Source organism: Opisthorchis viverrini (assembly GCF_000715545.1).
Source record: "Opisthorchis viverrini unplaced genomic scaffold opera_v5_178, whole genome shotgun sequence".
Lineage (NCBI taxonomy): Eukaryota > Metazoa > Platyhelminthes > Trematoda > Opisthorchiida > Opisthorchiidae > Opisthorchis > Opisthorchis viverrini.
The window spans coordinates 862,296-890,281 of NW_008751835.1; the positions used below are offsets into that span (position 1 = coordinate 862,296).

Genomic DNA, 27,986 nt, shown 5'->3' on the forward strand with positions numbered 1-27,986 from the left:
GGCCTTTGACTCAAGGGTCTGAACCGTTGGAAAGCAGGCATCAGGGCTTCCTCGAGCGATCCTTCGAGGAGCCGGTGATTCAATAGTCTGGCCTGGTTCGGGAGCTCAATAAGACATAAATTTCTAATTCCTAATGCGCCTGCACACAGCAGGTCATTTCTGAGATATACCAGATTCTTTGGTTCCAAAAGTACTCAGACCATACTGAATAACGCACCGGGGTCATGTTTAACCGTTGGGCCACTGGCCGACCTCTTCCACCGCGATCTTCCTCGGGGAAGTGATGCACTGCTGTTCCAATAAATATGAGCGCAGTGGAAGGAAACAGTTTACTGCATTCTCATCCCTATAGCATGACTTTTACTCCTTACCATATAGTTTCTCGAACTACAGGGACTTGCTGCTCATAATCGAAATGTTTCCAGCTAGCTTACCTGTTGTGTTTGAGTCTGAGTTCCAGCCTGTGGGTCCCGCAAGACCTCGGAGCTTTAGGTTGGATTTTATTAGGTGTCTTGTTACTTGTTTGGCCATTTAATTAGAAGATATCTGTCGGCTCCACTACCCTAGGCAACACTATCGTCGCATTAGTTCGGGTAAATGAAGGATGGAGTTTTTGCATAATATTGTTGCCACGAATTGACCAGACAAGTCATACGAACGCAAAATTTGAGACCGACAAAGGCCATCGTTTGAAACTGTTGGGGATTGTACATCAATCGTAACTCCTCCGTGTTTGGGACAAGAAATCAATACAACAAAATTTTACGTGCCACTTCACTAAGTTCGCATCTTTTTCACTGCTTATCTCAATGTTGTTTTTATTCAAGCCTCGTTCATAGGATTGCGGGAGGAGGCTAATGAATTGTAACTGCTAGTCACTCCTGGGGGAATAGAAGTAAATCATCTCAAAGAAAACTGTTTATATTATTGTAAGATACGAGGCTAGTCCCCCTGAGGAGAGAAGAGTTGATAATACCGTTTTTTCTCAGCCATAACTCACACTGACGTCTCTCACGGTATTCTTATTCACCGAATGAAGTTGATTTCTTCCGTTTTCCTAGAATATCACGTTTCACACAGTCACAATTTTACATAGTCCTGATTCAAGTAAGCGGTTTTCACAGGGGTACTGCCAATACGAGCCAGCCACAAAGGAGAACAAATTTGAAACATTTGTCGAATATCAGCACCAAGAGATGCCATTGCTGGATAGCAAGTTTAATGTATCCTGTTCCCAATATTTGTCATGCTTACGGAACATCCACTAACAGCGTCACAAATGATTATGTTAGGCTAAAGACTAATGGACCAGCAAAGCCTTTTTACCTGCCTTTATCGCCCAGCGTTTGATGATGCTGAGTGACCATAATCCTGTACAGTAAGTGTAACGTGATCTTTCCAAGTTGCAACTGAAAGGACTGTGACAAGAATAATGTGATCTGAGTGAGTCTAATCCGTTTGCTGACCATTTTTCAGGTTACGTCAGATCTATCCCGAACTGGCCACGCTATTCCATTCAAGGTGATGCACGGCTTGGTAATCACGATTTGTTAATCCGCAACGTAACCAAATCGGATGCCGGGTCATTTGAATGTCAAGTTTCTCCTGCTGATGGGCATCCACCACTGCGTAGGCAAACCACATTATCCATCCTGAGTGAGTAAAATTTAGTTTCCTTCACGTTCATATCTCATCCAGTTGCTCTCAAACTTATATCTTTCTTTTACTCTCCCGCTCGTGGCTTCTTATTGGTGACGTGAAAGAAGGAGTTGTAGAAGTTTACTAAAGCGAATCATGTCACGTCCTCAACAACAACTTTGATCACAACATCATCCCGTCCAGCTGAACTGCTTCAGGGATCTATAACTAATGAAGACCATTGCTTATAAAGTCAGCGGATCAAAAACACATGGTTGTTGAGTGCTGTGAATGATGAACGCAGCTGTGACCATATTGGTTGAATTTCACTTTCGAAAACACCTAGTGCCTTTCACACAATGCAAATACTGGGTGCCCTCGAAAGTCTGCAGTCAAAATTTTATTTGATTAGTGTAGAAACACCTGATTATGTTTGTGGTAACATGGAATGTGAAAAGTTAATCCGTGCTCCAGCCGAAAATGGGTCATTCTACACATCTGCACGTTCCATTACATATTTGAAATGTGTTTGACCATGTGCCTTGGTCATGTTGGCAAAATAATTTACCAGCTTTCAAGAAAAAAAAACAATTATCATTGTTGCTGACAGTATTATTATCAATCATTGACTGACAACCAGTTAAAGTAGCCATAGGTTGGTTTTATTTATTAGAGGAATTCCATAATACCCAGGATTCTAGTGTCATGCGGCGCCCTTCTTTCACAGAAAACACGAAAAAAGCCTTTCATAATAGAATGCCTCTAGGATGTGTGATACACAGGGCCGCAAATATATTGTTTGTGTCCTTTCGTTAGTAATTTATCAGTGTGTAATATTGGGTTCCTTATTAGAAATCGCCCCCGTTTTGTAATTGTAAGTGTGGTCTCTAGACTTTGGAGTCAATCCATTGCGGTACGCGAGAGATTACGTAGCATGCCAACCGGAGACTGCAAGAGATCTCACGTATTACCGCCACACTTTGATGTTTATGTACTTGTGTACACAGCAAATGGTAACTTCGTTATTCTGATTGTTCTATTCGGAAAATTGGAGATTGCGATATCAACAATACAAATATATCCGGCAGACGTTTAATCGTACGCGGACCACACTTTGAACGATTCGCTAGTACTGTATCCGTATGTTTAAGACAGAACATGATCAGCCAAGTTAGAGAAGCCTTGATATTAATCAATGATGTTTTGCTATTGATGACGATGATGGTGATGATGATGATGATGATGATGATGATGATGATGATGATGATGATGATGATGATGATGATGATGATGATGATGATGATGATGATGATGATATGACCGATTCGGTATGGTAACCTCCCAAATGTTAGTCGTTTGTTGAACTGATCATCTAATTTAGATTTTCCCCTACTGACGGCCATCACATTGAAAACCTAGTGCACAATGCAGGACCCGTTTGTGGAATCTGGAAGGTCTTTCTTCGGGATGCTGTGTAGTTCATCACCACATTTATGGAAATCTACCTTTTTTAAACCAATACATGAAACTTGATGGACTTGTTTTTTTCATTGAACAAGTGCGCCGTTATCTATGGAGGTTTTATATACAGACCACTTAAGGCGTCCCGCTTTACGTATATATCCATGTCTACCTGCAGTGTTTAAATCTCATAGAAGAGAACGTCTGGGGAAGTTCCAGGTGGCTATTAAAATTTAATACGCCTTTTTGGAGGGCCAACCAGTAAGAACTATGTTTTTTGCCTCCTGATGCCTTAAATATCATCTGTGAGTGGCCCTCAGAAGCCTTCGCTTGCATTTCACGAGTGTCCAAGGAATGTATCTCCTCTAAATGTGCGTGACACTGAGGACTTGTGAAAAGGCCATGAAAAACGGCAAGCCTCATTGGCTTGACTTACGCAGTATACATAATAGAGCACATTCAATCGAAATTGGAGGCTTAGTTTACTGAGAAGCAGACCCTTGGCTCGTGCACCAGGTGCCCAAAAAACCGAATCAAATCGGCCAGATCATGCAAACTTTCAATTGCTCTAATCGTTTAACTCCCAGAGTTCGAACTTTGTGCTCAAAGAATATCTGTTTGAGCCCCCTACCCAGCTAAACTAACCCAGAATTTTCTATCTCCACCTCCTTTTTATGGGCCACTTCACTTCGTCAATATTTATTCGGAAGATGAGAGAAAAAACGGTTGACTACAATTACCATACTGTGAACTACCGATTTTCATACAAGAACTTTAAGATGCTCTTTGGAAAGTTGGAAGGTCGACAGTACGGAAAACAAATTTCGAAACTGCCTAAAATGTATAAGCTATTTCAAACCATGCATGAAATGTTTTGATGTCGATTGCTTTTGGGCCTATACGCCACACAAATTTTAACAGTACGCTTAAGATGCAACAGCAGGCAATGAAGTCCTAAAATATTACTGAAAAGTTTTAAATTTTTGAATGCCGCGGAATCCTGTAAACTTCACAGTCTGTCTCTTTAACGACAACCGAGATTCGCACCCTTGCGCCGAGCAACTGCGGAGAACAAGTTTGATAAAAATAGAATTTTCACTAAACCGGAACTCATTCGCGGTAAAACAGCACGCAGTTTTAGCTACTTTGGTCTCTTTAAAACAGCATTGCAGTGGCAAAAGAACATTAGATTGCGATCGGAGACCCAACGTTCCTCTCCGAAACTGTTTGTATAGCGCCTAACTACACAATGTTTTTTAGTTCAAGAACAGCTCGACAAAGTTCATTCTGGTGCGGTAAAAATGATTGACAATCTGTGTCAGCCCCCAAGCCAGGATGCGGTTTAGAAACTAGAATTAGACACAAAGTGACACAACCAAACCAGAATCGACAACGTTCCATTATATAGAACACGCTTACACACTACACTTTCCATGGTGTCACGGGGATTCAACTTCACCCTCATTTATCTGGCCTGTAGGACGTCACAAAAACCGCTTTTACCACAATTTCAAAGCTTCGGATATTTTTATTATCGCACGTTCTCTTTATTGCGAAACACGAGGATACAATTAGCCAACCTACACAATATGTCCGGTTCACGTGTCTTGAGAGTATGACTCTCTTATCACACAAAAATGTTTTCTTCTCTACTTCAGTCAAGCCTTCGCAGCCGGTTGTTATCGCTCCATCCGGCGAGCCCCAACCACTTCCTAACGGTCAGCTGATTGTACCGCGACATGCGATCAATTCTAGCACCAGCTCTGAAATGCAAAATTATCTGAGATTAATCTGCGAATCCCATGGAGGTGTACCACCACCAACCTTTGAATGGTTCCACAACGGTATTTCGGTGAAACCGGAAAGAGCGGACGACCCAGAGGAGCAAGACGGAATGCCTGTTGGTGGTCAAAGTAGAACCGGTTCCAAGGAAATACACTCGGTGTCAGTGATACTGCTTCGCGACAAGTTGCAAACAGGAGATCGCATAGTGTGTCTGGTCAGTAACAAAGCAACACTACGATCGAAATTGTTGTCACATCAAAAAATGCGCTCTGAACTGATTGTTGTAATACACTGTGAGTCTCCAAAATTGTCAATTCAAACGAGATTTTTAGTTTCAAATGCGTCATGTGTTGTAGTGTGACCTCTGAAATTTTCGGACTGTTTGTGAGCTCAGTAAGGTTGACACTTCTGTCTAGCTGATGCTTCGTCAAAGTTTTACAACAAAAATAATACTAAAGTCTCAAAGATTTTTAAGTGAGCTATTCAAGAATAAGATTTATTCCGACCAGGCTACTTCAGGGATGAAACATTGCTACTTGTTATATTTCTGATAATCTTTGCTGAAATTTAGTAACCTGAGATACCAAACCAAAGATATGTTATCGTAACATCCATCCAGGATAAATTGCGAAACCAGCAAATACAGTGGAAACCCTCTCTGAAATTTGGCAAGCTTAAAAATAAAACAAAGTCTTTATGGATTTTGTGTTTGAGATCACTACGACAGTCTTGTGTCCTTTTGATATGATAAGCTTGCATTTACGAGGAAAGCACTCACAAATAGACGTTTGCGTAAAACGTTCGTGTGTCGTATTTACTCACTTTACTCAAAGATAGCATCGAGATCAATAAAAAGCAGTGTATTTTTAGGAACGGAATGGTTTCATTAGGCGTTGCTGGCAATAGATAATATCCACAAAGTATATCCGTCGTACACTGGGCACAGTTTTGACTTTTATGTTTTCGTTTGCATGGCCCAAAGTGTGAGGTAGGTAGCATGTGGCCCTTTAAATTTGTAGGTAATTTCAGGCCCGGAATCTCCTTGTACCCCCTGCGTTTAACTGCGAGCATTGTAACAGATGGTAGATAACCAAAGTCATTCGTATTTATGTACTCGTTTCCACACAGATCGTCTTCATGCGCAAGCTAGAATGATTATGGTATGCTTAAACCATGATTATGCTGACGGTAGCACCCAAGTCCTGATAAGCCGTTTATTTTGAAGCACATAGAGCCTCAGAATTTGGCGTTTTGTACGATAGATTAACAGCAAAAGTCTTTTATTAATCAAGAGAAACCTCAGTACAATCGAACCGCAAACGTCCCTGAGAAAACCTTCATTGACGTCTTGAGCAACATTGCCAACAAATACAAATATTACTTTTCGGAAAAACTATCTGAGAGGCCCTGCTTTCTTTAAGTTAAATAATAGCGTCCCGAAAGTTTCTTAACGGGAGTTGCACTACTGTCAACCTTGGGAAAGTTTCGTCCAGCTGTGGTTGCGACCCGCTAACTCCTTTCAAACGTTTTCTGTCGGAGATGTTACATCCTTAAGTTTAGTACAAACCCTTGGTTAAAGTTTTTTTGGGGCTGTTAAGTTTCCTTCAGGAATTCCTTGAAAAATTACTTACTGTGACTGGGTGAAATCTCAAAATCACACACAGGTTGGTATAACTATCAAAGATTTGCACTCCACAACATGCGTTAATGAATAGAAAAACGTTTGCGTATGATCTGCTGGCCGAAGAATAAAGAATAAATAAAGAATAAGTAAATGTTGAGCTAAAGTGAGTCTCTGCTTAGACCATTATTCTGGTCTGGTAAGCTGATCTGTTATTCTCAGACTAGAAAAAAGTTCAAAATTATGGATGTATCCACAAAAGACGTGGGAACCTCCGTCGATAATCTGAATAGATGAAAAGCAGAAATGTAAACTCGGTGGACCCTGAACCAAGGTTATTGGTACTGATTTTCACAGTGATTGAGTTCCTATCGAAGCTCTCGTTCATGAAATTCTTTAACTAGTTGTGCTACACGAATATCACTTCTTGTTTCATTTGGTATGATATTCGAAACCTCACCGTATAGTTTACTGAAGGAACACTATTCACAACTTTACTGAAAAATGTCAGAAGTCTGCACCGCACTTTCCATCTTCAACCAAATCATACAGTTGTAGTTCCCGAGTTTCAGTCAAATTTACGGGATATAGTTGAAGCCAACTTTTACAAAATTCACAAAATGTACTCGTTTGCAAACCAGTTTGGTTTTGACAAGAGACACAACTGAATGTTACGTTTATGTTATTCTTCAACAGACTGGATTCAAGTGATACGTAAAGATGGCTTTTATTCAAGATCGAAGCTTGCCTGATGAGCCTCAATTAGGGAAAATGGGTCTTGGAATGTCTAACAAATTTTGGGAACTTTACGAGTAGTGTGTTATGGCTGAACTAAAAGTTGTCTGTGAATTTAAACAATGGAGCATAAGAACAATGCCAAATAATGGAGTTACTTCTAGAAATTTAATAAAAATGGTTTGTCCTGTTCCAGTCTTAACATTTGTCCCGAACCAGAATATGATTAGCTTTTCAAAAATTTCCATAGTGTATTGCGAAATGTATAAGGGCGAAATATTATTCCCAAGTTTCTAGGTTACTGCTTCTGCCTTATCAAAATGTGCGACTGACGTTGCACATCCCAACAAGCCTCATCAGATGCTCCAACCCGAAAAATATCCCGCAGGCAACCAGACTAAGTATGTAGGCAACATTCTACGGATGACTTGGCATAGAATTTGCAGATAGTTTCCAGGCGACTTAAAGTTGTTAAGTTTCAGGGTCTATTCATATCAGCTCGCGCAAACGAGAATAAGTGAAATTTACAAACAGGAAAGATTTGCCCTGACGACAAGGTTATCGTAGTTCCACCAACACAAACTGTCCAGTTTTTTGGTTGGAACTCGGTTGTATTACGTGGAAGAATTTGCGTGAGTGACGGGAGTATGGTTTTCTGTTTTGCAGACATTTGCTGATGAGAATTTCCTCTAACGTAGATTATTTTGTTTTTAGGTTTAACGGACGTCAAAAATTGGCTAGGCTACTTTGGGTCTGAGCTCAGTTTAAAAGGTCCGCCACTGGAATGTAATATTCCTTAATCATGTATTCACATTTTGTGAAACTGAGATAAAATTCTGTATTGCTACAAGTAGACTGGGAGACACGTTTTGTAAAGACGCGCAAGCTGTTCTTTCCTTTTGTACCTGAAATCAGGTGAAACGCTGAGTTTCCTTAGTAAGTTTATCCGTGACAACTAGAAGACGTACGCTGTGATACCCTAACACTACCGTTAGTCGTGGACCAAAACCTGTGTGCTAAATATGGTAAAAACCAGACTCTTAGTAATTCGTTTGTACGGACTCAGTGTCAAGGTAACCACTAGTTATTATTCAAACAGCTGCCGCGTGATGTACGTTTACAACTTGATCTCTGACCAGCTGACAAATGGCTCGACGATATACTACTCACCTATTTCGGAATATTTTGTTAACAGTACGAACAGATATAGGACTTCAGTTGAGATGCAGTTGACCAATACCGAAAAGCCGAGAAGTACTGCAGAGGTGTTTTTTCTTCATCTAGGACCGGAATCCTTTCATATCACAGAAAACCTGCAAGGTGATTTAGTACTTAGTCACGAACGTCCAAGCATCGGTATGGCTAAATGGCACTTCAACGGGCTATAGCATCTCGCATTCTTCAGTTGCAAAATTTACACCACTTGGTTGCGTGGTGTCTGACTGTGTGGCCTAGATGGACTTCAGTCACTGGGGAATATATCGGCTGGACATCATGATATACCCAGAACCATGCCTTGTTCCATCAACGTCAGCTTCCTCAAGGCTGGACAAGGACTTCCAAACCACACCAGAAGTAGAGAAGAAGCTCCCTAGCTTTGTTTACTTAAAGGTCCTGAAATCTTGTGTTTATTATTTTCTATCAAACATTAAAGATGGAGTGTTTGCGTACTAGTTAGATTATAAGCGCCCCTACAAGACCCTCGTTGAAATAAACACTCTAGGAGTAACTAGTTTTCTTTGTCGAGTCAATTTTTTGTTCAAGCCTTCTCCATTACTGAATGATCGCAAGGGGAATAAAAAATGGAATTTGTTTATCGAAATGAGCGACCAATCCCCTAACTAGAAATATTAATAAGGAAGTACCGGTACGCCAGGCAACTCTTCATTGGCCTTTGTTGCAAGAATCCAAAAACGATGCACTCCCGATTGTTTTAAGATAGATAATCTCTAGTTAAGTCGCGGTTAAAATTTCTAAGGAGATGGGCATTAAGCTTAAATGCCGTCACGAGCATAGTTAGGAATAGACTTGGCCCCTGGATTCTAAGATAATGGGTCCATGGATGAGTGTCCAAAATCTCCATTGAGCCTAAGTGTCCAGTCATGTAGAACATAAATATGAGCATTAGCTTCGCAGGCGAAACTAAGAATATTGTCGACATAGTGGCGATTTAGTGTAAAGCTTGCAGTATCAACACCTACTTTGCACTTCGACTGAAGCTACCAATACGCCACCAAGTTTGCTGTCTAAAGGATAGCCGATGGTGAGTGTTCTACGTGCGAGCCCATTTCGCAATAAATGTTGTAATGTTCCTCCTCCAACGCATCTTTTTCAGGATGCCTTATTCTAAACAACGAGTTGTACTATTCCCAAAAACATTTCCTTGCTGCTACAGAAAACAATTATAGCTCGTACACTATCATCATTCGGATTGGATTTGGCTGCCGACAGGATTGTATATATGGTTGAAACTCCGAGGGTTCCATTGCGGAGAACTTCACTGACTGCCACCAACATACGGAAGACCTGTCTGTTGAATCCAAGAAGGGTGACATTGGTAGTAGGCTAACGGAGAGTTTTCAGCAACCTTATGGTTAGTGAGTAATGTCGCGAAGACATATTGCAGCGTGTAGAATATTGTGCTAACTGAATTATGAGATGGTCCATATGAAGCATATTTAGTTGTAGGACGTCCTAAACAAGATATTCAGTTGGGTCTCACGTGGACATCGATGCGTGTTGCAAATCAAGTTACATCTGGTTGGTTTGCACGGCATCTCATGCCCCGTCTGGGGTGATGGCTGCCGAATTGGCTACCGAATCATTTCGGAGTCAGCTTTGGAGTAAAATTCTGTAGTTAAACTAATGATGATACGAGGATCGTGATAGAGAGGACCGTTAGGGAGGTCTCCATACTGGATTGGTAAATTCAAGCAACAAGAGTGCCTGACTACTTTTATACATTCTCCACCACAATACCTGTCCACTTCGCTTCTATTAGGCTATTAGAACCAAACCGTAGCGTTTTGTTTCGCATACAAGTTGATGTTCTCTCAAGATATTTGGTAAAAGCTGCAAAACTACAGTTAAACCTCCGTTGCTCTCAAGAGAAATCACATTTGGGATAAGTTTTACAATTTCAGGAGAGATTATTTTTTAAATTTTGTTCTTTTTTGCAGAAGCTTAAAGTTAAGGTTTCATGCATCAAATGGCATTCGTGTATATCCTCCACCTGCGTGAGATAGAGCACTAAACCTGGTGCCATCCCGAACATACCACTTATTCCCACCTTCAGTAATGAAATCCGAGACATTTCGTTTACGTTTCATTCGTTTCGTATGTGCACACAATTTTATCTCCTCACATTTAAGCCCCACCTGGAGATCCTGAGATAATCGACTGGTCACGAAGCTCAGATCAATCGAATATCTTCGTTGAGGGTGCACAGTTTGAAGCAACATGCCGCGCCGATCCCGCAGGTAATCCTCCCGGTGAATTGTTCTGGAGGTGGGAACGTCCTCGACAACCTTTGGAAACCTCCGTAGATTCGAGATTACCCAAAGTGACCTTGGATATTGTTGCGCAAATAGTAAGTGCAGTCCCGCCGGAACACGTGGTTCACCAGTATTCTGAGGGAAAATTGTTGAGCAAAGTGCGAATACCTCTACTGAAGTCAGAGTATCATGGTCTGGATCTTGTGTGCGCCGTCAAACATCAAGTTGGCCCTGAAAAATCTGCTCGTATTCCAATCCTTGTCAGATGTAAGTGAATCAATTCCAACTAGATCGTTTGTAATCAGCACTTGTATTTCAAGCTAGCAATTTCATATCACATTAGGGAACTCGATCGTTAACACTCGTGTTTGTTTCAATACAAAAAAGTTCAAATGAAATATGCGTTTTAAATTAATGCTGCTACTTGTCTCTAGATTTGCATAAAACTCTTTTGCATCAATCAAACGGCCCGAAACGTGACGTCAGGTGTCAAATCGGGCGTTTGTGTCGAACAAGAATGCTGAACCGATTGTCAACCATTAATCATTTTCACACAGGCAGTTCAGAACGGAAGTATAAGTAGGCTAGGATGAAGTAGTCGGGTAAGTTCGGGAAGCGATTTATCGTTCTCTAATTTTGTACACTGTCTCACCGAGTGGGGATGGGTTTGTTTATTGTGTTCAGACTGCCCGTCCGTACGAGTGTTTGTGAACACCTAAGTGGATGAGAGTTCGCAAGCCTGCTAATCAATAACGACTCTCAAGTTCATTATGTTGTATAAGAACGTTTACTGAATCCCAGCACTGCCATGGACACAATTATGTATATATGTATATATATATAATCATTGTAGGACATTCAGTACTCCCAGTAACAACGGTGCGCGAGTGGCGGAAGACCCTTGGGCGCCTCAGTCGACTGTTTCGCCTAAGAGTTTCTTCAGATAAGCCTATTCGGGTATTGAAACGCGACCATGCTGCAGAACATTTGTGCAAGATCATCTGCGATAATTTTGAGCTCGTCCCGCATAGAGTTTCCCTTTGAGGATAGCACTTCAGGGTGATTAAACATTTGTTTATGTCGAGTCTTTTGATGACCCAATCAGCGTGATTGTTCATCCGTTTGGCACGGTCACGACGCGCATACCTTCGTGTAGACAAAACAATTCGAAACAACGTGAAAGAAAGTTAAATAGTTCCTCGGCTCTTGGGTTACTGCCAGGGTTGAAGAATTCTCTACAATCATTGTCCACATACGCCACACAAGCTTCCGTTTGGTCTCGAAAGAAACTGTTTTTTGAAGATGAACAACATCGAAATATCTCCACATACTTGACACCTACGAGTGTAGTCATTGCGCGTTTCGTGCTTAAAGGGAGAAAGTCGCAAACATGCTTCAAGCCACTTGGATGATGGAGGCCGCCCAATGAGCAAGGCGGTATGCGGGGCTCGTTAAGTGTCAACCGCAGTCTCCAGCATAGCTCAGTTGCTCACAGAGCCGCACAAGCCCTTGCACCGCAGCTGGGTCCGGCGTCTTCGCGACAGTTGACTGGTGCAGTACCAGATAGGAAAATGCTGTGGGGCTACACAATGAGAGAGCCCAATGACCTTGCTTTAATCGATCAGTCGAAACATATGGATACATGTATCAGCCGGCGATTCAGAACTGTCTGGTTTTACATGGTCAAAAAGTAAACTTACGCAACCGATAGAATGTGTTCCAGTGGCTGTAGGAACGTGAAAACCCATTTCCCGTGAACACTTTTGATGAACGACCTATACGCTTTGTTGGTGTGCAGTGTATCTTGAACAGAGTGGTGTACTCCGGAGAAAAATTGCCTCAACATGGCGTACAAATGGTGTGAATTTCTGAAAATGACTTTCACAGAAAGCAGAACTACTGCGTTGGCGCAGTAGTTCTTGACCGGTGTCCGGTTCAGCACGCAGGCTGCTGAGAATCGCTTTGTAAGCTTTGTGAAAACAACCGACTGAACGTGGAAACGAAACAAACTCCAAGTTTGACATAAACGCGTTCTTTCATGACTTCAGAACTGTTCGACGGTCCATGATCCGTTTCGCACATTTTGAAACTAATCAGAGAGGCACAATTCACGGTTTTCTTCAAATTCTCGCCCCAGTTGAACTCAGTCAGTTAAAGAATATTTTAGAATGGCATTTTAGTCGGAATTTAGCTGTTTTCTTTGAAACCGAATCGATGAGCAAGCAAGCATATTCCACTGATTTCATGCCATTCAGTTTCACGTAGCGCGTACGATTGATGAGCCTCAAGAAGGCCAAAACCGGTCTTCAACTGTCAACAAGTCTTCAACAACCTTATTGCGCCAAAACTCTAAGTTGTGTCAAGGTGAGCATTAAAATGTTATTTAAAATACTGGGATTTGTGTGAACCAGGGGGATAAACTACACTAGCGAATGGTTCTTTCGAACAAAGATGCAAATAACGTTGATGGGTTCAACCTCAATTTTATGAGATCTTTCTTTTTAGAATGTAGTTCAACTGATAAACGCAAATCCTAGAAGGAAGGCTCCTAGGTGATAATGAATCGCTTAGATTAATAACAATATAAGAACCTGTAATCTTAGAAAACTGTGATTTTTGTCTTGTATCATGGCAACAGCACTGTCCACGTGAACACATGTACAAACTTCGATTCAGTGCATTGGGCCTGAATACAGCCTACACAGGTGATTTTGGGCAAAACGGTACAGACTCGGCATAAAACCCAGATCTGCGGAGAAAAAACACTTTGTTTCATAAAAAAATTCACGTAATGAAGTTTAACTGTAGGATATGCGGCCCAAATTAACACCCAACGAGAGTTGCTGACCCAACTCTCTTTGGGGATTGCTGGAGCAGACATGATACAAGAAATTTCGCGAGAGGTGAGCAGAAGGAACCGAGTCGGAAAGTACCAGGGTTAGATGTTCAAAAAGTGTAAAGTGAATGCAAGTAAAGACCAGCTGATGTTGTTTTGAGAGTTGATTAATACAAGTTTGAGATAAATGGGGTCTAGCTCGCAAAATGCTAGGTCCAAAATGTAGTCGCGATCACCTATCTTGGTACTGTCTGGTGTATGAAAACGGGTTGAGGAAGCTGGGCTATCTTGCACATGGTTAAGGAACGAAAGACGTAGTACAAAAATGTTGGGGTGGAATTCAGAGTTCTGAAGCGGCAACCTCTGAAAACATTTAGTCTAATCGAAAGCTGGAATACAAATGTACAAACGCTTCTTTTGCCTAACAGGAAAAAATCAACGATTTTTCGTCTCCTTATACAGTATGTGGACAGCCCTCCTGGCGATTGACTTATCTATAGATTTGTCAATCACAGCCAGGTAAATGTTGTGTGTACAGTAGTAGGCTTCGCGAGTGCACGTAAAGGAGCAAAAACTCGTCGGCGTCCCAATAAGTGGCAGTGGCAAATGATTAGAAATACCAGCTTATATGATGTGAGGAAAAGAGGAATGCGTTGGCTGAAAAAAAAACACGAACAAATACGCGTCATTCTTTTATATGGGAAATCACTGAAGGACTGACCAACCGAGAAATGACCCGCAAGAATCATCAACAGAAGACAGCACAAAAGAATGCACCCAGTGTATATACGACGAGGTGACACCGTACGTTTTTGTAGGGAAGGAATGAGAAAGTTTGATACAGCTATAGACTTTACAACGAAATCACATTTTGGAGTTTTTGCGGGATTGGTATTTTATTCATAACCACACCACTCTCGTTTGGACGGTCGTCCTCCTGTTCTGGAGTAATTAGTCCGGTGAGTTCACACCAAAGGGAGGCACTGGACTCGAGTTCCGCTCTTATTAGAGCTCATCAGCAGTGTATATCCAGTGGTCGTGCCGGGATTTGAACCCCGGATATCTGACCTGCAAGGCGAGCGTTTATGCGAGCGGGCTGTGACTATGAACGAAATACCTATCTTGAAAAACTCCAAAACTGCAACAAAAAGGTTGCCCAGTGGGTTTGAAGCGTGCGTCACGCTACCTCGCTGAGAAAACCTGACTGGCGTGTCAATCGATCGTCACAGCCAGGACAGTTACTAGGTCGTCGTTTGATGAGTCGGGCACACCAATCATATCACTCAAATGTGAACACGTTCGTTTGTTCAGACGTGATAATTCAGATGCGTCCAACGTGCGCTGGTGGAGTAGTGGTTGCCCGCTCGCCTCGCATGTCAGATGTCCGGCGTTCGATTCCCGGCACGGCCATTGGATATGCACCGCTAGTGAGCTCTAATAGGATCGAAACTCGAGTCCAGTGTTTCCCTTTGGTGTGGACTCACCGGAATAATTACGCCACAACAGGAGGACGAAATCACATTTCTTTATTCCCAAACAGATGCCGTTTGTTCGATCAAGATTTGTGTGACTTAGTGGATATGAGAAACATATGCACCTGCTATTAGAAATAACGTCTGTCTCAAGGCTTGAAGAAAGTTTTGAGAAATCAAGAGCCGCTCGTCTTCGTCGAGGTAGAAGCTGTGGCGAATGCCAACTACTGTTTTAGGAATCAGTTTGGATTAGTTCCTAAACAAAGGACAAATCGATGGTGGGGGGGGGCGGTGTTATAAACCAAAAAATTTGTTGCGATCCTGTTGGACAATAGGAACATTTTGAAAGCCAGCAGCAGTTTGCCGAAAGTGAAATTGGGTAGGGCTAATTTGTATGGGAGGGAAGATGACTGGAAAGTTGACACAGAGGCAACTTCGGATCCACAAGGCGGTCAAGTTCTGACAATCCAGCAGTGATTTAGTAGAATGCTCTTGGATCAAAACAGCCCCTTTATTTTCCAACTTCTTCATGCATAAATCTGACAGTAACCAGATTTAGTCTAACATTTATTCAGCACCGGATTCTAAATAGTCTGTTTGATGGCAAAAAATGGTAGAAAAATGAACAGTGCTTTGAAATGATTTGCTAGTTGCCTAAAATCCAAAACCTTCAGGCTAAATCAGCCCCCTTGGATAAACGTCCAAGCATAACAAAACTGGTTGTGGCTGGAGCACAGCCAGGCTCGATTAGTTGAGTCTGTCATTGTTGTACTCACACCATCCATCAGGATGTTTTTTCTCATTCATAATGGTTTTTAGGCTCACTGGTGATTGTTCAACGAAGTCCAGTTGAATTTCAGCTATCCACCACTTGCTGTCTGGTTCACTGAGTTCACTACACAACGGACAAGACCGATTCATGCAAGTAACAGCTGTGTCGAGTAGAAGGTTTCCAGTTTCTAAATGCACACATCAGCGCCTCTGAATAGATGTCGAAGCTTATTGAATCAACACACTTAGCCAATGCGTCCCCAAAAACCGTCTTAAACGGTATGGTATCAAGCGTGGAGTAGGGGTGAATAAAAGGCGTAGCTGAATTGTTACCGTTGTCTGGAAACAGGCTAAGATAGCCAGACAAGCAGTGGATAATGGAAAGTATTATGGCATCACCCGTATTTATGTAATGAAGAGAAGCCATATGACTAGAACAAACGAGACAGGATTGTTCGCTTTTCATTGGGAAATTGGGTTCCATCCTGTTAGACAAAATGATTTACCCATAGCCTGCGGAAAAAATGCTCAAATGAAATTTGGTATCATACATTTTATTGATCGAAATAAGTTCAACTTAGCTTGGTGTATGTGTATCAAATTCTAAGCTGCACTCGAGCGAGCGAGCAGCGCACCCGTGAACATCTGCATTAAAAACTGTGACGTTAACCAAGAAATTACAGCACGTTTAATGCAAACCATAAAATTAATAATCGTATCACAATTTCAGCCTAAGTGTTGAGGGAAACAAGAGAAATTTTTAGAAAGTCAGAATCCCCGTCATTCCTTCAAATACACGGCAACGTCGTGCAAATACTCGGTGAACTTATCTGGAAACTAGGTCAACCATATTTATGTGTGCCTGTTGAGCGCAACACAGGTGTAACTTGGATACTACTGATGAGGAATGTGGGTAGTATATTTCCTCGTAAACCCGTTACACGTCTATTGAAAAGTGAGATTTATTTCGGAATTTGTGGAATCACTTTGTAGCATTTCTCTGCATTGGAGTAATTGTCAATGAAGCGTCTATTGAAAGTGAGAATTAATCCCGAATTTGTGGAAACACTTTGTAGCATTTCTCTGCATTGGAGTAATTGTCAATGAAGATTTAGGAACGCTCAGAAGGACGCGTTCGAGAAGAAGATGGAAATTCACTTTTTATAAACTGAATGCATATGAGAGTTTTGTTTCCTTGTCGAATAGTCTGTAACGGTTCAGATGGTGCTTCCCAATAAATAATTCCGGAGCAAAGTCCTTCTATTCACTGGTAGCGCCACCATGATTTGTCACATAATAGAATCTCGAGAAATGATATGCCGAGCCTAGAAGTTGGCGTTCAAAACGTTGAGTTGGATGTTGTTCGAGTCAACACAGTCCTTTAAAGACATCATAATTTCGTGTAAAGAAATTCTGTTCTGTCCCACAATAACCAAATCGTTGGATGTTCACGAATTTCATTGTTGGACTCGCATAGTTCGAGTGGTGTATCCAGCTAATGTGATCACTGTACTAGTTGAGCCACATGTTTATTTCACGTAAGGCTACCTGACATTCAACAATTAGCTTTTGGTTTTGAACTCCAAATTGGAAGACTTTGAAATGACATCGATGATACGAACATAATATAAGGATTCTGATCTTGGTTGATCGATCTGGTTGTCCGTTTTAGTACTAGTGGTGGGTGATTAGGTTTCTAACATTCCGTGTCCTGTACTACCTTTTAACCAGAATACTAATAGCCTTGATGAACTAATGATGGAAACGCATCATAAAACGTCTTGTTATGATGTCTGTTTACACTGAAAAATCGACTCGAACCGTACAAATGAAGGCGTCATCGTTTTGCCTAACAGATAGAGTACGAACGAAGCAACAATCAAGCTAGGTACATTCACATTTTGCAACAGTGCCAGTCAAACATTCATTTCAAACCCAACTTAGTTGTCATCGTAAATGGATAGAAAAAAGCTGGTTTATATGACATTTGGCTTAATTTTAAAAAGCTGAATGAAACAGGATTTCAAAAGTGGATTTTGACGTAGCTGGCAAGGGTTGAACTGATCTAAAGGAGCATTTGCTCAACTGGAAGGCCACTGTTGGAGACCGAATTTAGTAACCATTCCAGCAGTGAGTTCACCACCTTGGGTGAAGAGACTTGTGATGCAGAATAACGGTAGTTCAGCTCTCTTACGATCCTCATTAGGAGAATTATATTCACTCGTTTCCACTGATAAATCCTTTTCAAATCTGTTAACAGGAGGGCTGTTAGGTAACTCTTTCCATATTTTCTAGGTTTGTGAGTATCAAATCTTAGTCACCGTTGATTCCCATTGAGCACAAAAGCATGCCGTGTGGCGCGTATCATCACCGATATTGATCGCTACTCAAATATGGTGACAAAGGTCACTCTCACAAACATATGATGTCCTTACTCTGAATTTTCACTGTTGCAACTTTTAGGACAATGAATGGTTCAGAAAGCGTTGTTGAAAAAAATCTGGCAAAATACCATGAAGATTACGGAGACGTTTGTGATTAGCTGTTATCCAAATCGTAGGAGGGATATTTTACGCATTCGAAGATGAAAGTAAGACAGAGATGAGATTTTCAATGAGATGCCGTTAGCGCACAGAATACCGTGTAAAAGAATATGCAGGGATCGATTATTTGTAGTCCACGATCTTTTAAGAAACGATTTGTTTGCTAACTCCTCACGATGTCCGCTAAATTCCAATATGTTTTCACTATTCTCGAGTGAAAATGGAGTGTATTACTCAAAAAAACCTCTGTAACACTTCATACTGAAAAGCGGAATACATGCTTGTATTGATTGGGGCTATACATTCAAAGGAATAGCCCTGCACGTTCGTCAAAAGCAATTACACTGGAGATAACGAATCACAGGTATATACTGCATATATATACTGCAGGTATAAATATATACATATATATGTATATATATGCTGCAGGCTATACTATTAAGGCAGACATGCATCGTATACACTGGGCTAAAATTCCCAAGCGTATTTGCTACCCGATTGGAATGCTAAGTTCCGCCTGGTAATAAAAAAATACGAATCATTTGTTCAACAAGCTATGAGAAAAATTACGGAAGAAAAACCAGTGAGCAGACCAATTCGAAGGAAAAATCCGATTGATAACAGCCTACCTTTGGCGTAACATTCGAAGAATAAGAAAAACGCTTTTTGTTTTAATGCAAGACTGATTCGGTACTAATTAATGAATTTCAAACTGAATATCTCCCGCGTCACTGGTGTGTTACCTACGCTAGAACACTATACTCACCAGATTTATATATGCAGTTTTTCACCTAGCTTATTTTACTTTGGGGGCTCTACCCCTACTGATCTAGTTGACACAAGAATCTTTTTTCCAGTGTTGGATGAAACCAGAAGGTCAGAAAACATTTTTATGAGATCATTTCATTCAACCAACTCGCCTTACATGTGGATATACAGGACTGTTAGTTAAGAGGAGTTTGAGGTTCATTAAACTCGTGGCTTTCAGTCACGCCGAACCAGACTATGACTAGCTGTCGACTTATTTCAGCAGACATTTCAGCGGTCAGAATGCTTTATCTTGATTGCTTACGATCCTCAGGGAGGATCCAATAATCACTATGCAGCAGAGTTGTATTTACACGGCAACTGTGTAGTCGAAACCCGAAACGAACGCCACAAGAACGCTTTTATGGGGACACCTAGTCAGCTCTGAGACATCACGTCCGCCATCGTTCTAAACAAGTCACCAGAATCTCACCGGTGGGACCAATCAGGTTAGATCAGATTAACTGAATAAGTCAACGGTGGAATCAAAACGACTTCCACACCCACGCGAAAAACTCATATTAACTGTTTAACAAGCCGCGAAAGCGGTGGTGGTATCATCATCTGTTTGCCAAAGCCGTGGTAACATCAAAATATGGTAACTTAGTAATACAGTAAGACAAGGTATCAACTTTATATTTTCATATTTATGGTTATAAAGCAGAAAAATTAAATACTACCACTGACAGTACCAGCCCTATGTGAATATCAAATACTATTCCAACTCAAATTTTCCAATTTGTGTCTCTCAGATGGACCAGAATCGGTTTATATTCACGGCCCGGAGGAGACAACGGATATCCTGAAACAGACACCTAAATTCGGGACAAATATGACCAGCTTTGAGGTCAAAACGCTCGACCTACACAACCGATTGACCTATGTCTATCTAGATAGGCCACAATATCTCCTCTGTATGACTGGGACTTACTACGACCAAGCCGTGATCCAGTGGTTTGGATTGTCAAATCGCTCAGGGGAATGGCGGGAGATTCAACCGTTGGAAACTTTCTCTCGGAAAACTGCAAATGCGTCAAACAGGTTCATCATGTTCTCCATTGTTAAACTGGTGTCTACCAATGTTGAACGCCCGGCTTTCGAGTGGGTAGGAATCAAATGCAAAGCTGGCCAAACTCCAGGACAGTTCACAGTGGAGAATCAAACAGTACTGCGAATTTACGGTGCGTTACTTATGTTAAATTTTTCGAGTATGAACTGCGCTTCAAAACAGATTGATTAACTGCACTGGCCCAATATCTTCCGGCTTATAAATACATATGTACAGGTCGTATCATCATGTGACATCAACCGTTACCTCGATTCGTTCCGTGGTTGATTTTTCTAGTTACCTAGCAGTGTGGTCAATTAACCTAAAAGGTATGAAGGTTCCCCAGTTAGGGAACAGTTACGGGGTCTGATGAATTCGGTTCTTTCTGTGGAATGTACTCATTCGGTGCAGCAATAAAAAGCATCCCAAATGGCTTTTACAAGGTAGATGCCATCGAGTTAAATAGTCGGTCAATGGTTAACTTGATTATTTATGCTCTTTTCTACAGAGGAGAATGTCGGTAGCTCAGGTAGCGTAGATGGTCGTTTGCTTTTTCACTGAGCTGGGCAATTTAGTTGCAACAAAATTGCCCAGCTCAGCGAACAAGCCAATGACCGTTTATGCTCTTTGTTTCTTCACTTGAGCTAGTTTGATGTTTGAATGCCATGAACGATACAAAAGTTTTTTATGCGGTTGACGACAAAAGCTGATTCCATCGACTAACTCATCGCATTCAGATCTTTTTGGTCTGATATGCACCATTCGGAATTATCTTTATCTGCCTTGTACATCACCCAGTCGACAAGATGTATGCCACGATCTGAAGAAGAATACTGTCAAATAACGTGGGGTGACAGGACAACAAAAGATACATCGGTCTGTGAATTCATTCTGTAACGGAACTAAATCTGCGTAGAAAAGTAAGGAAGAAGTGGCTCTATACTGCAACCATCAATTTCCTCATTTTTCATTCTGGTCAACTTTCAAATAAGCTTATAAGGGGGTTTGTAAGTGAGTGCAAATTTTCAAAGTCATGATTAGAATGTTGCGAAATTGATGGTGTTTCGCTAGCTTACAAATAAGTAGGGAATTCAAACCAAATCTGAGTGAAATCTCGCTGGTGGATGAAAACAGATCTGTGACATGAATGTATCGTTTTAGCAATCTAGTCCGGTAGCCAGAAAAGGAACCCTATTAAGAACGACATTAATTGAGCAATAGGCGCGTTTAGACTCGCTGATCAATATTTTATAGGAGTTAGTGGAAACAATCCTGCATCCAAGAGACAGTTCACTGAACCAAAGGGGTGCGTCTGGAACAAGCGTTTTAAACAGGCCACGGCGATTCCCTACCTAATTGGAGAGCCACCGAATGTTCGCGCGAGCCGGTTCAATCTGCTCTATGTATCTAGAGGCCTCTACTACAAATGACTAAAGTCACACAACGCATTTCCAAACAGCTAGTCAGGCTTCCATACCACCTTGGGAACCCGAAGCGTACAACAAATCGTGTACGATGGACCGTTGGTTTATACTACGGTTGTCAAGCTGGTGGATGTGATCTAAGCAGAGTTTTCAAGCAGCCACGAATTGATCCACCATATTGTTACGTAGATCACAATATAGTCTCAGAGGATGTTTCGGACTTTATGTTCATGGGGAACCCATATGCTTGAGTATTCCCTCGGTTTCAAAACAACAAGGGGGTTAGAGTTCCTGAAAGCTTTTTCCCACATGAGCATCGAAATTTCCCTCCGACTAGCCAGGAGTTTTCTCAAACATGAGGATTACTCCACAGTCGAATAAACGGACAAATTATTCCCTGTAGAATATCCCTTCGTATGGATCAATGTGGCCACTTGGACACCAAAAGGCTTTGTCTAAATGCTGATTAAAATTCAGTAGAGATATTGGATCATAAACATACTTCTTTTCCCCAACTATATCTATTTCATCACTTCATTCGACAGACCTCACGGTCTGTTGCAGTACGTGGAGTTCATATGAGCTGTCATTAGTAACAAAAGCAAGCCTAGCGCTAGGAAGTTTCGGCCCACTAGAATTTAGCACAAATTTAATTCCAGGCCAAGTGGTTCCTCAAATAAAGTAGGTCCAGTTAGAGAGTGCGGTTGCACCGAATGTACCAAAATAGTTTCGGTTACTTTTCCTCAAATTGTTCACCCAACTCTCACCTAAAAATGCCATACCACAAAATCACGCTGTGGTTTGGTTAACTCTGCAAGGATTCATCTGTTTATTATCGCTCGGGTATTTGGTCCCAAGAGGCAGGTGGCCATCAAACCTTCGGTCATGGATAAGAACAGACCAAGATAGGTGTAAGCGCTAATTAATTTTTGCACACAAAACAATGTCCTGTTGTAGTCATTCTTCCATTCACTAAACACACACCCAATGCTCATTATCCTAATTGTTCCACGTTCAATGAAGAATAGGCGGAATGCTAATTTGTTTGTTCACGCAAACAAAAACAAGCTGGACACGCGAGATATTTTGCGGGCGACCAGCCGATACCTATTTATGTGGGTGAGTGGAGAAACGCGGGAGAAAATTTGTTCAACTAGGCTTGGGTGAAGAGGGAAAACAGTGCATTCATAATCTAGCTTTTCGATACTTTCTTAGCTCGTTCGAAACACGTATTTAACAGGCTCGTGTGTTTGCTACCACTACAACAAGGAATAGCAAAGTTCACCCACTGAACCGTTTGACAGATGGCTACCAGCAAGGAGGCCAGCTACAGACAATTTGAGAAATGATGTTGTGGGAACAGGGAAGCGACCTTGAATTTTACAAGCTTCCATAATATATAAAAACTTATGATAGTTCGAAAATCCCTGTTTAAATCTCACACAGGGCATTCGAAGTTTGCTAATTTTTTTGGGCACCCTTAATGTACGTTGTCTTGTTACTACCAACTTGATGCTGCTCCGACGAATCAAGTTCATACTCTTACACAGCCCCACATTTTTGGACCAACTTCTTGGTATGCGCAGATTTACTTGACCAATCCGTGAGGACTGACCCTGAGCGATCAGTCACTAATTGTTCAGGGTAAAAGTGTGGCTTTTATGTGGCTGCAAGCCAAAGGAAATTCCCAGTCCTTCTTTTTTGATGAATAACCACAAAGCTGTCGTAGTGTTTATCTTAATTTGAATACACAATTTTTGTATCGATTGTAGTTTGAAGGGATTGTCCAAGTAAATTTGGTGATACTGCGGTTACAAAGTCATCTATTTTTAAAAAATTAACTTGATATTGATGCATTCAAAATAAATGTCAGACAAAATCCTTCAATATAATGTTTTCTTATGAAATATGTCAAAACGTTCCGTCTCATGTTTGATCATTGTGTTACCTGTCCTGCCCCAAGAAACCGGCTGCGGGTTGACGAAGAATCCTCATCAAGATTTTGAGTAATAGTGAGCCGAGAACTGATAAAGCTATTCGACTTATTGACGATGAAATATGTCAAAAAGTTCCGTCTCATGTTTGACCAATGGGGTACCTGTCCTGCCCCAAGAAACTGGCTGCGGGTTGACCAAGATTCCTCATCAAGATTTTGAGTAATACTGAGTTGAGAACTGATAAAGCTATTCGACTTATTGACAAATGAGAAAGACTTTGATAGAGGATGTGGTGAGATGTCTTCCAAACACGGAGTGCTCTACCACTCGTCTCATTTGTACTACAAAATTAGTTCAGAAAATAATTAATGCCCTGGTGCAAGCTAAGGCGTTTCAAACAGCGTTCTAATAATCACCCCAGTCAGTAACTTCCTATCTCCCAAAATCAATGCATTTAGTATGGAGCTGTGCTGTGATTCATCATCTTATCTTATTATGCATGGTTGTGGGTGGTCTTATTGGACGGTCACCCTGGTTAACTTACCTATTCAGCCGAACAACTAACTATAATTTATTATCGCTCACAATTATCAACCCATTGCTGTCAATGAACACACCCTACTGGTAACTCCAACCATCGAGTTTTAGTTTGGCAGCAAGTATCTACATTTTAGACCTCCAGTACATCTGCCAAACACAGTCCTTCTTGCGAGATACTCGGAAAGAACCGAACTTCTACAAGCGTGGCCAGTTTAAAGAACGAAATTATGTTGGCTAGCTATTTAATTTTCTTGCATCCTGATTCATTCCCGTACTGTGTCTTTAGGTACACTTTATGGCTAAATTTACCCCCTCCTGAGTCGGTAGGCTCTTCTCATCTCCTGACCACATAAACCTGAACTTATATAATTCATTAACTTGAAGGATCGAGCATTTATTCAACCACGTACAGAAGAAAACCGACAATCCCAGTTGCTTTCGTGTTAAAACGATACTAGGAGACAGAATTTCTCAAGATATTTAGAGTAGTTGGAAACAGAAGTCAATCAGCGGTTGATTCTAAAGCGAATAACTTCACTTTCTAGTTCGACTGAAGAGAGTCTTCTATGAGGTCACTTTCAAATGTCGCCCCCAGCTAATTTCGTTTGCCCCGATAAGGTGTAAAACCTCCACAAAAAAGTGGATAAAGCGGAGGAGATTCCTATTCTCTTCCTTATATTGCACCACTCTACGGAAGTCGTTTCAGTCTCGTTTGCCCAATTTTCGGTTTGTGCACCGTTTTCGAGAAAACATACTCGAACGTGGGAGCTTAGTCCGCATGACCCTTGCTTAATAGATGAATTTGAACGATAACGAGTAGATCATCTCAAGATTTTACTAAACATTGTACCAAAGTGGTGTACGAGTGTAATCGGGATACACAGAACCTGCTTGACACAGAACGCCAAAATTCTACCCGGCACCCTTCATGCAAAGTGGAAACATTTAACAATAATAATGCATATAGATAACATACTGATGAAATTTAGCAACACTGATTTTCTGATAGCAAATTCGATAAATGCTGCATAATCTGAACCAACCGAACCCACGCCACAATCACTATCAGCGGGAAACCTACCCTCCGTTCAAGAAACGTTTGGACTTTTCGCGTTGCAGCTTTCCTCGTTTTCGTGTTTACACATGTCACGACCCCCAACAAACTGCTGTTTTATTGATGGTTTACTTCGGGATGTAATTCATCAACTTCTCTCCCATTGAAATAGACAAAAAGTATCCGATTTTGTATGGAATTAGAACAGAATGCCCGCAACGGCGTGTGCATCAGATTCTGGATGTTATTTAACCAACTATGTCACCTCGTAAGCTAACAAAACTTGTTTTCTCTAATACTCTTAAAGGTAAGAAACTTTAATTTTGCCATCCGAAACTGAGATAAACCTCATTCTTATGGTCTCTTATTTAAAAATATGTGGCAACTTGCGTCTTTTTTCTTGTAACTACACTTCACTCCCGTCTTTATTCTAAACTGAGATGAGGATATTATATTGGCTTTTTGATTTAATGTGAGTGCTTTAGCCTTATCCTTGTTGGCTTCGTTGCTTTCAAGCATTTCAAGATTACGTTGCTTCAATTTATCCAATTTTGCTTATCATGTGAGCAGTAATTGTCCAAAAGTTACTTAGAAATTCTGTAGGATTTTACTTTCCGTTTGGTGTTATAGCATCAACCGAATTTGTTGCCCCTACTAAGGTAGTACTCGAGAGTTGATGTTTTGGAGTGTAACAATGGCTTTTTTCGGTGGGGGGGGGGACAGAATAGGAATAAACAATATTTCTTCGAGAGCCTAACTCCCTACCTATCCATGTGCTGACTCTCCGTAGATGTCATGTCAGGCATAATAGCTCGAATGAACTGTAAGCCCACTAGAAATTAATCCTATCCGTTCAGCTGACGATTGTCAAATGTGAGAACAAGTTCAAAGAGTGAAATATCTTGAAACCGGAGAATAAGGTAAGAAATAACCGTCGTTGTTGTGGCATCAGCTTTGACTCGGTGGCAAGAATCGATTTATTAAACAGAACACGTAAGTCGTTGAATTCTTAAAGTTCATCGGACAAAATAGCGAAACTGGGCAACTTTTCAGTGTATCAACTGATTCTGTGAGGGAATTAAATTAAGTTCAACATTCCTGATGTAGCTCTCTTTTGATCGTTGAAATAAATGCGGATAAATCCATTCGCCTCACAGGTCGAATTCCCAGCTAACTGGGCATTTTGATTTCTTCATTCTTCATTCTATGAGCTACATAAGTTCATCTAGTTCTTCAAACTCGTTTGAAGTTGAAACGTTGAGTAACATGAAGTAATCTATTTGGCCAAGGTGAGAAGAACGTATGCGTTTCTACAAATGTGTCTTTTGANCTTGAAGGATCGAGCATTTATTCAACCACATACAGCAGAGAACCGACAATCCCAGTTGCCTTCGTGTTGAAACAATGTTAGCAGACAGAATTTCTCAAGAGTAGTTGGAAATAGAAGTCAATCAATTGTTGATTCTAAAGTGAATAACTTCACTTTCTGATTCGGTTGAAGAGAGTTTTCTATGAGGTCACTTTCAAATGTCGCTCACAGCTAATTTTGTTTGCCCCGATAAGGTGTAAAACCTCCACAAAGAAAGTGGATAAAGCGAAGGAGATTCCTATTCTCATCCTTCGATTGCACAACTCTACGGAAGTCGTTTCAATCTCGTTTGCCCAATTTCCGCTTTGTGCACCGTTTTCGAGAAAACGTACTCGAACGTGGGAGCTTAGTCCGCATGACCCTTGCTTAATAGATGACTTTGAACGATAACGAGTAGATCATCTCAAGATTTTACTAAACGTTGTACCAAAGTGGTGTACGAGTGTAATCGGGATACACAGAACCTGCTTGACACAGAACGCCAAAATTCTACCCGGCACCCTTCACGAAAAGTGGAAACAAATGACAATAATAATGCACTTTGATAAGATACTGAGGAAATTTAGCGACAGTGATTTTCTGATAGCAAATCTGATAAATGCTGCATAGTCTGAACCACCCGAACCCACACCACAATTACTATCAGCGAAAAACCTACCCACCGTTCAAGAACCTCTGGGACTTTTCGGGTTGCAGCTTTCCTCATTTTCGTGTTTACACATGTCACGACCCCTAACAAACTGCTGTTTTATTGAAGGTTTATTTCGGGATGTAATCCATCAACTTCTCTCCCACTGAAATAAACAAAAAGTCCGATTTTATTTGGAATTGGAACAAAATGCCCGCAACGGCGTGCACATCAGATTCTGGATGTTATTTGACCAAATATCTCGTAAGCTAAGCTAACAAAACTTGTTTTCTCTATTACCCTTAAAGATAAGAAACTTCAATTTTGCCATCTTATGGTCTCTTATTTCTCTTGTAACTACACTCCCCTCCCGTCTTTTTTTCTAAATTGAGATGAGGATACTATATTTGCTTTTTGATTTAGTGTGATTGCTTTAGCCTCATCCTCGCCGACTTTATTGCTTTCAAGTACTTTAAGATTACGTCGCTTCGTTTTGTCCGCTGTTGTTTATCCTGTGCACAGTAATTGCCCAAAAGTCATTCAAAAAGCCCGCAGGATTTCACTTCCTGCCTGATGTTGTAGCAACGATCGAATTTGTTGGCTTTAATGAGGTAGTGCTGAGGGTTAGTATTTTGGAGTGTGACACTGGCTGGGGGCAGACTGAATACGGACGAACAACATTTTGTTCATAGTCACACCACTGTCGTTTGAACGGTCGTCCTCCTGTCCCGGCGTCATTATTTCGGTGAGTCCACACCAAAGGGAAGCATTGGACTCGAGTTTCGCTCTTATTAGAGCTCATCAGCAATGCATATCCAATGGC

At 41.2% G+C, this 27,986-nt stretch overlaps 1 protein-coding gene across 1 annotated transcript in view; it reads left to right on the forward strand.

Annotated features, from left to right (window-relative positions):
* Nucleotides 1-1,476: 1,476 nt before the first annotated feature.
* The window catches only part of T265_14339 (hypothetical protein), a gene marked incomplete at both ends in the record, with an annotated part of 98,986 nt that continues 72,476 nt past the window's right edge, over nt 1,477-27,986 (forward strand). The window contains 4 exons of the mRNA XM_009173202.1: nt 1,477-1,656; nt 4,758-5,177; nt 10,612-11,001; nt 19,916-20,344. Of these exons, the coding sequence (XP_009171466.1) occupies nt 1,479-1,656; nt 4,758-5,177; nt 10,612-11,001; nt 19,916-20,344 (1,417 nt within the window). The remainder of the gene's footprint in view (nt 1,657-4,757; nt 5,178-10,611; nt 11,002-19,915; nt 20,345-27,986) is intronic.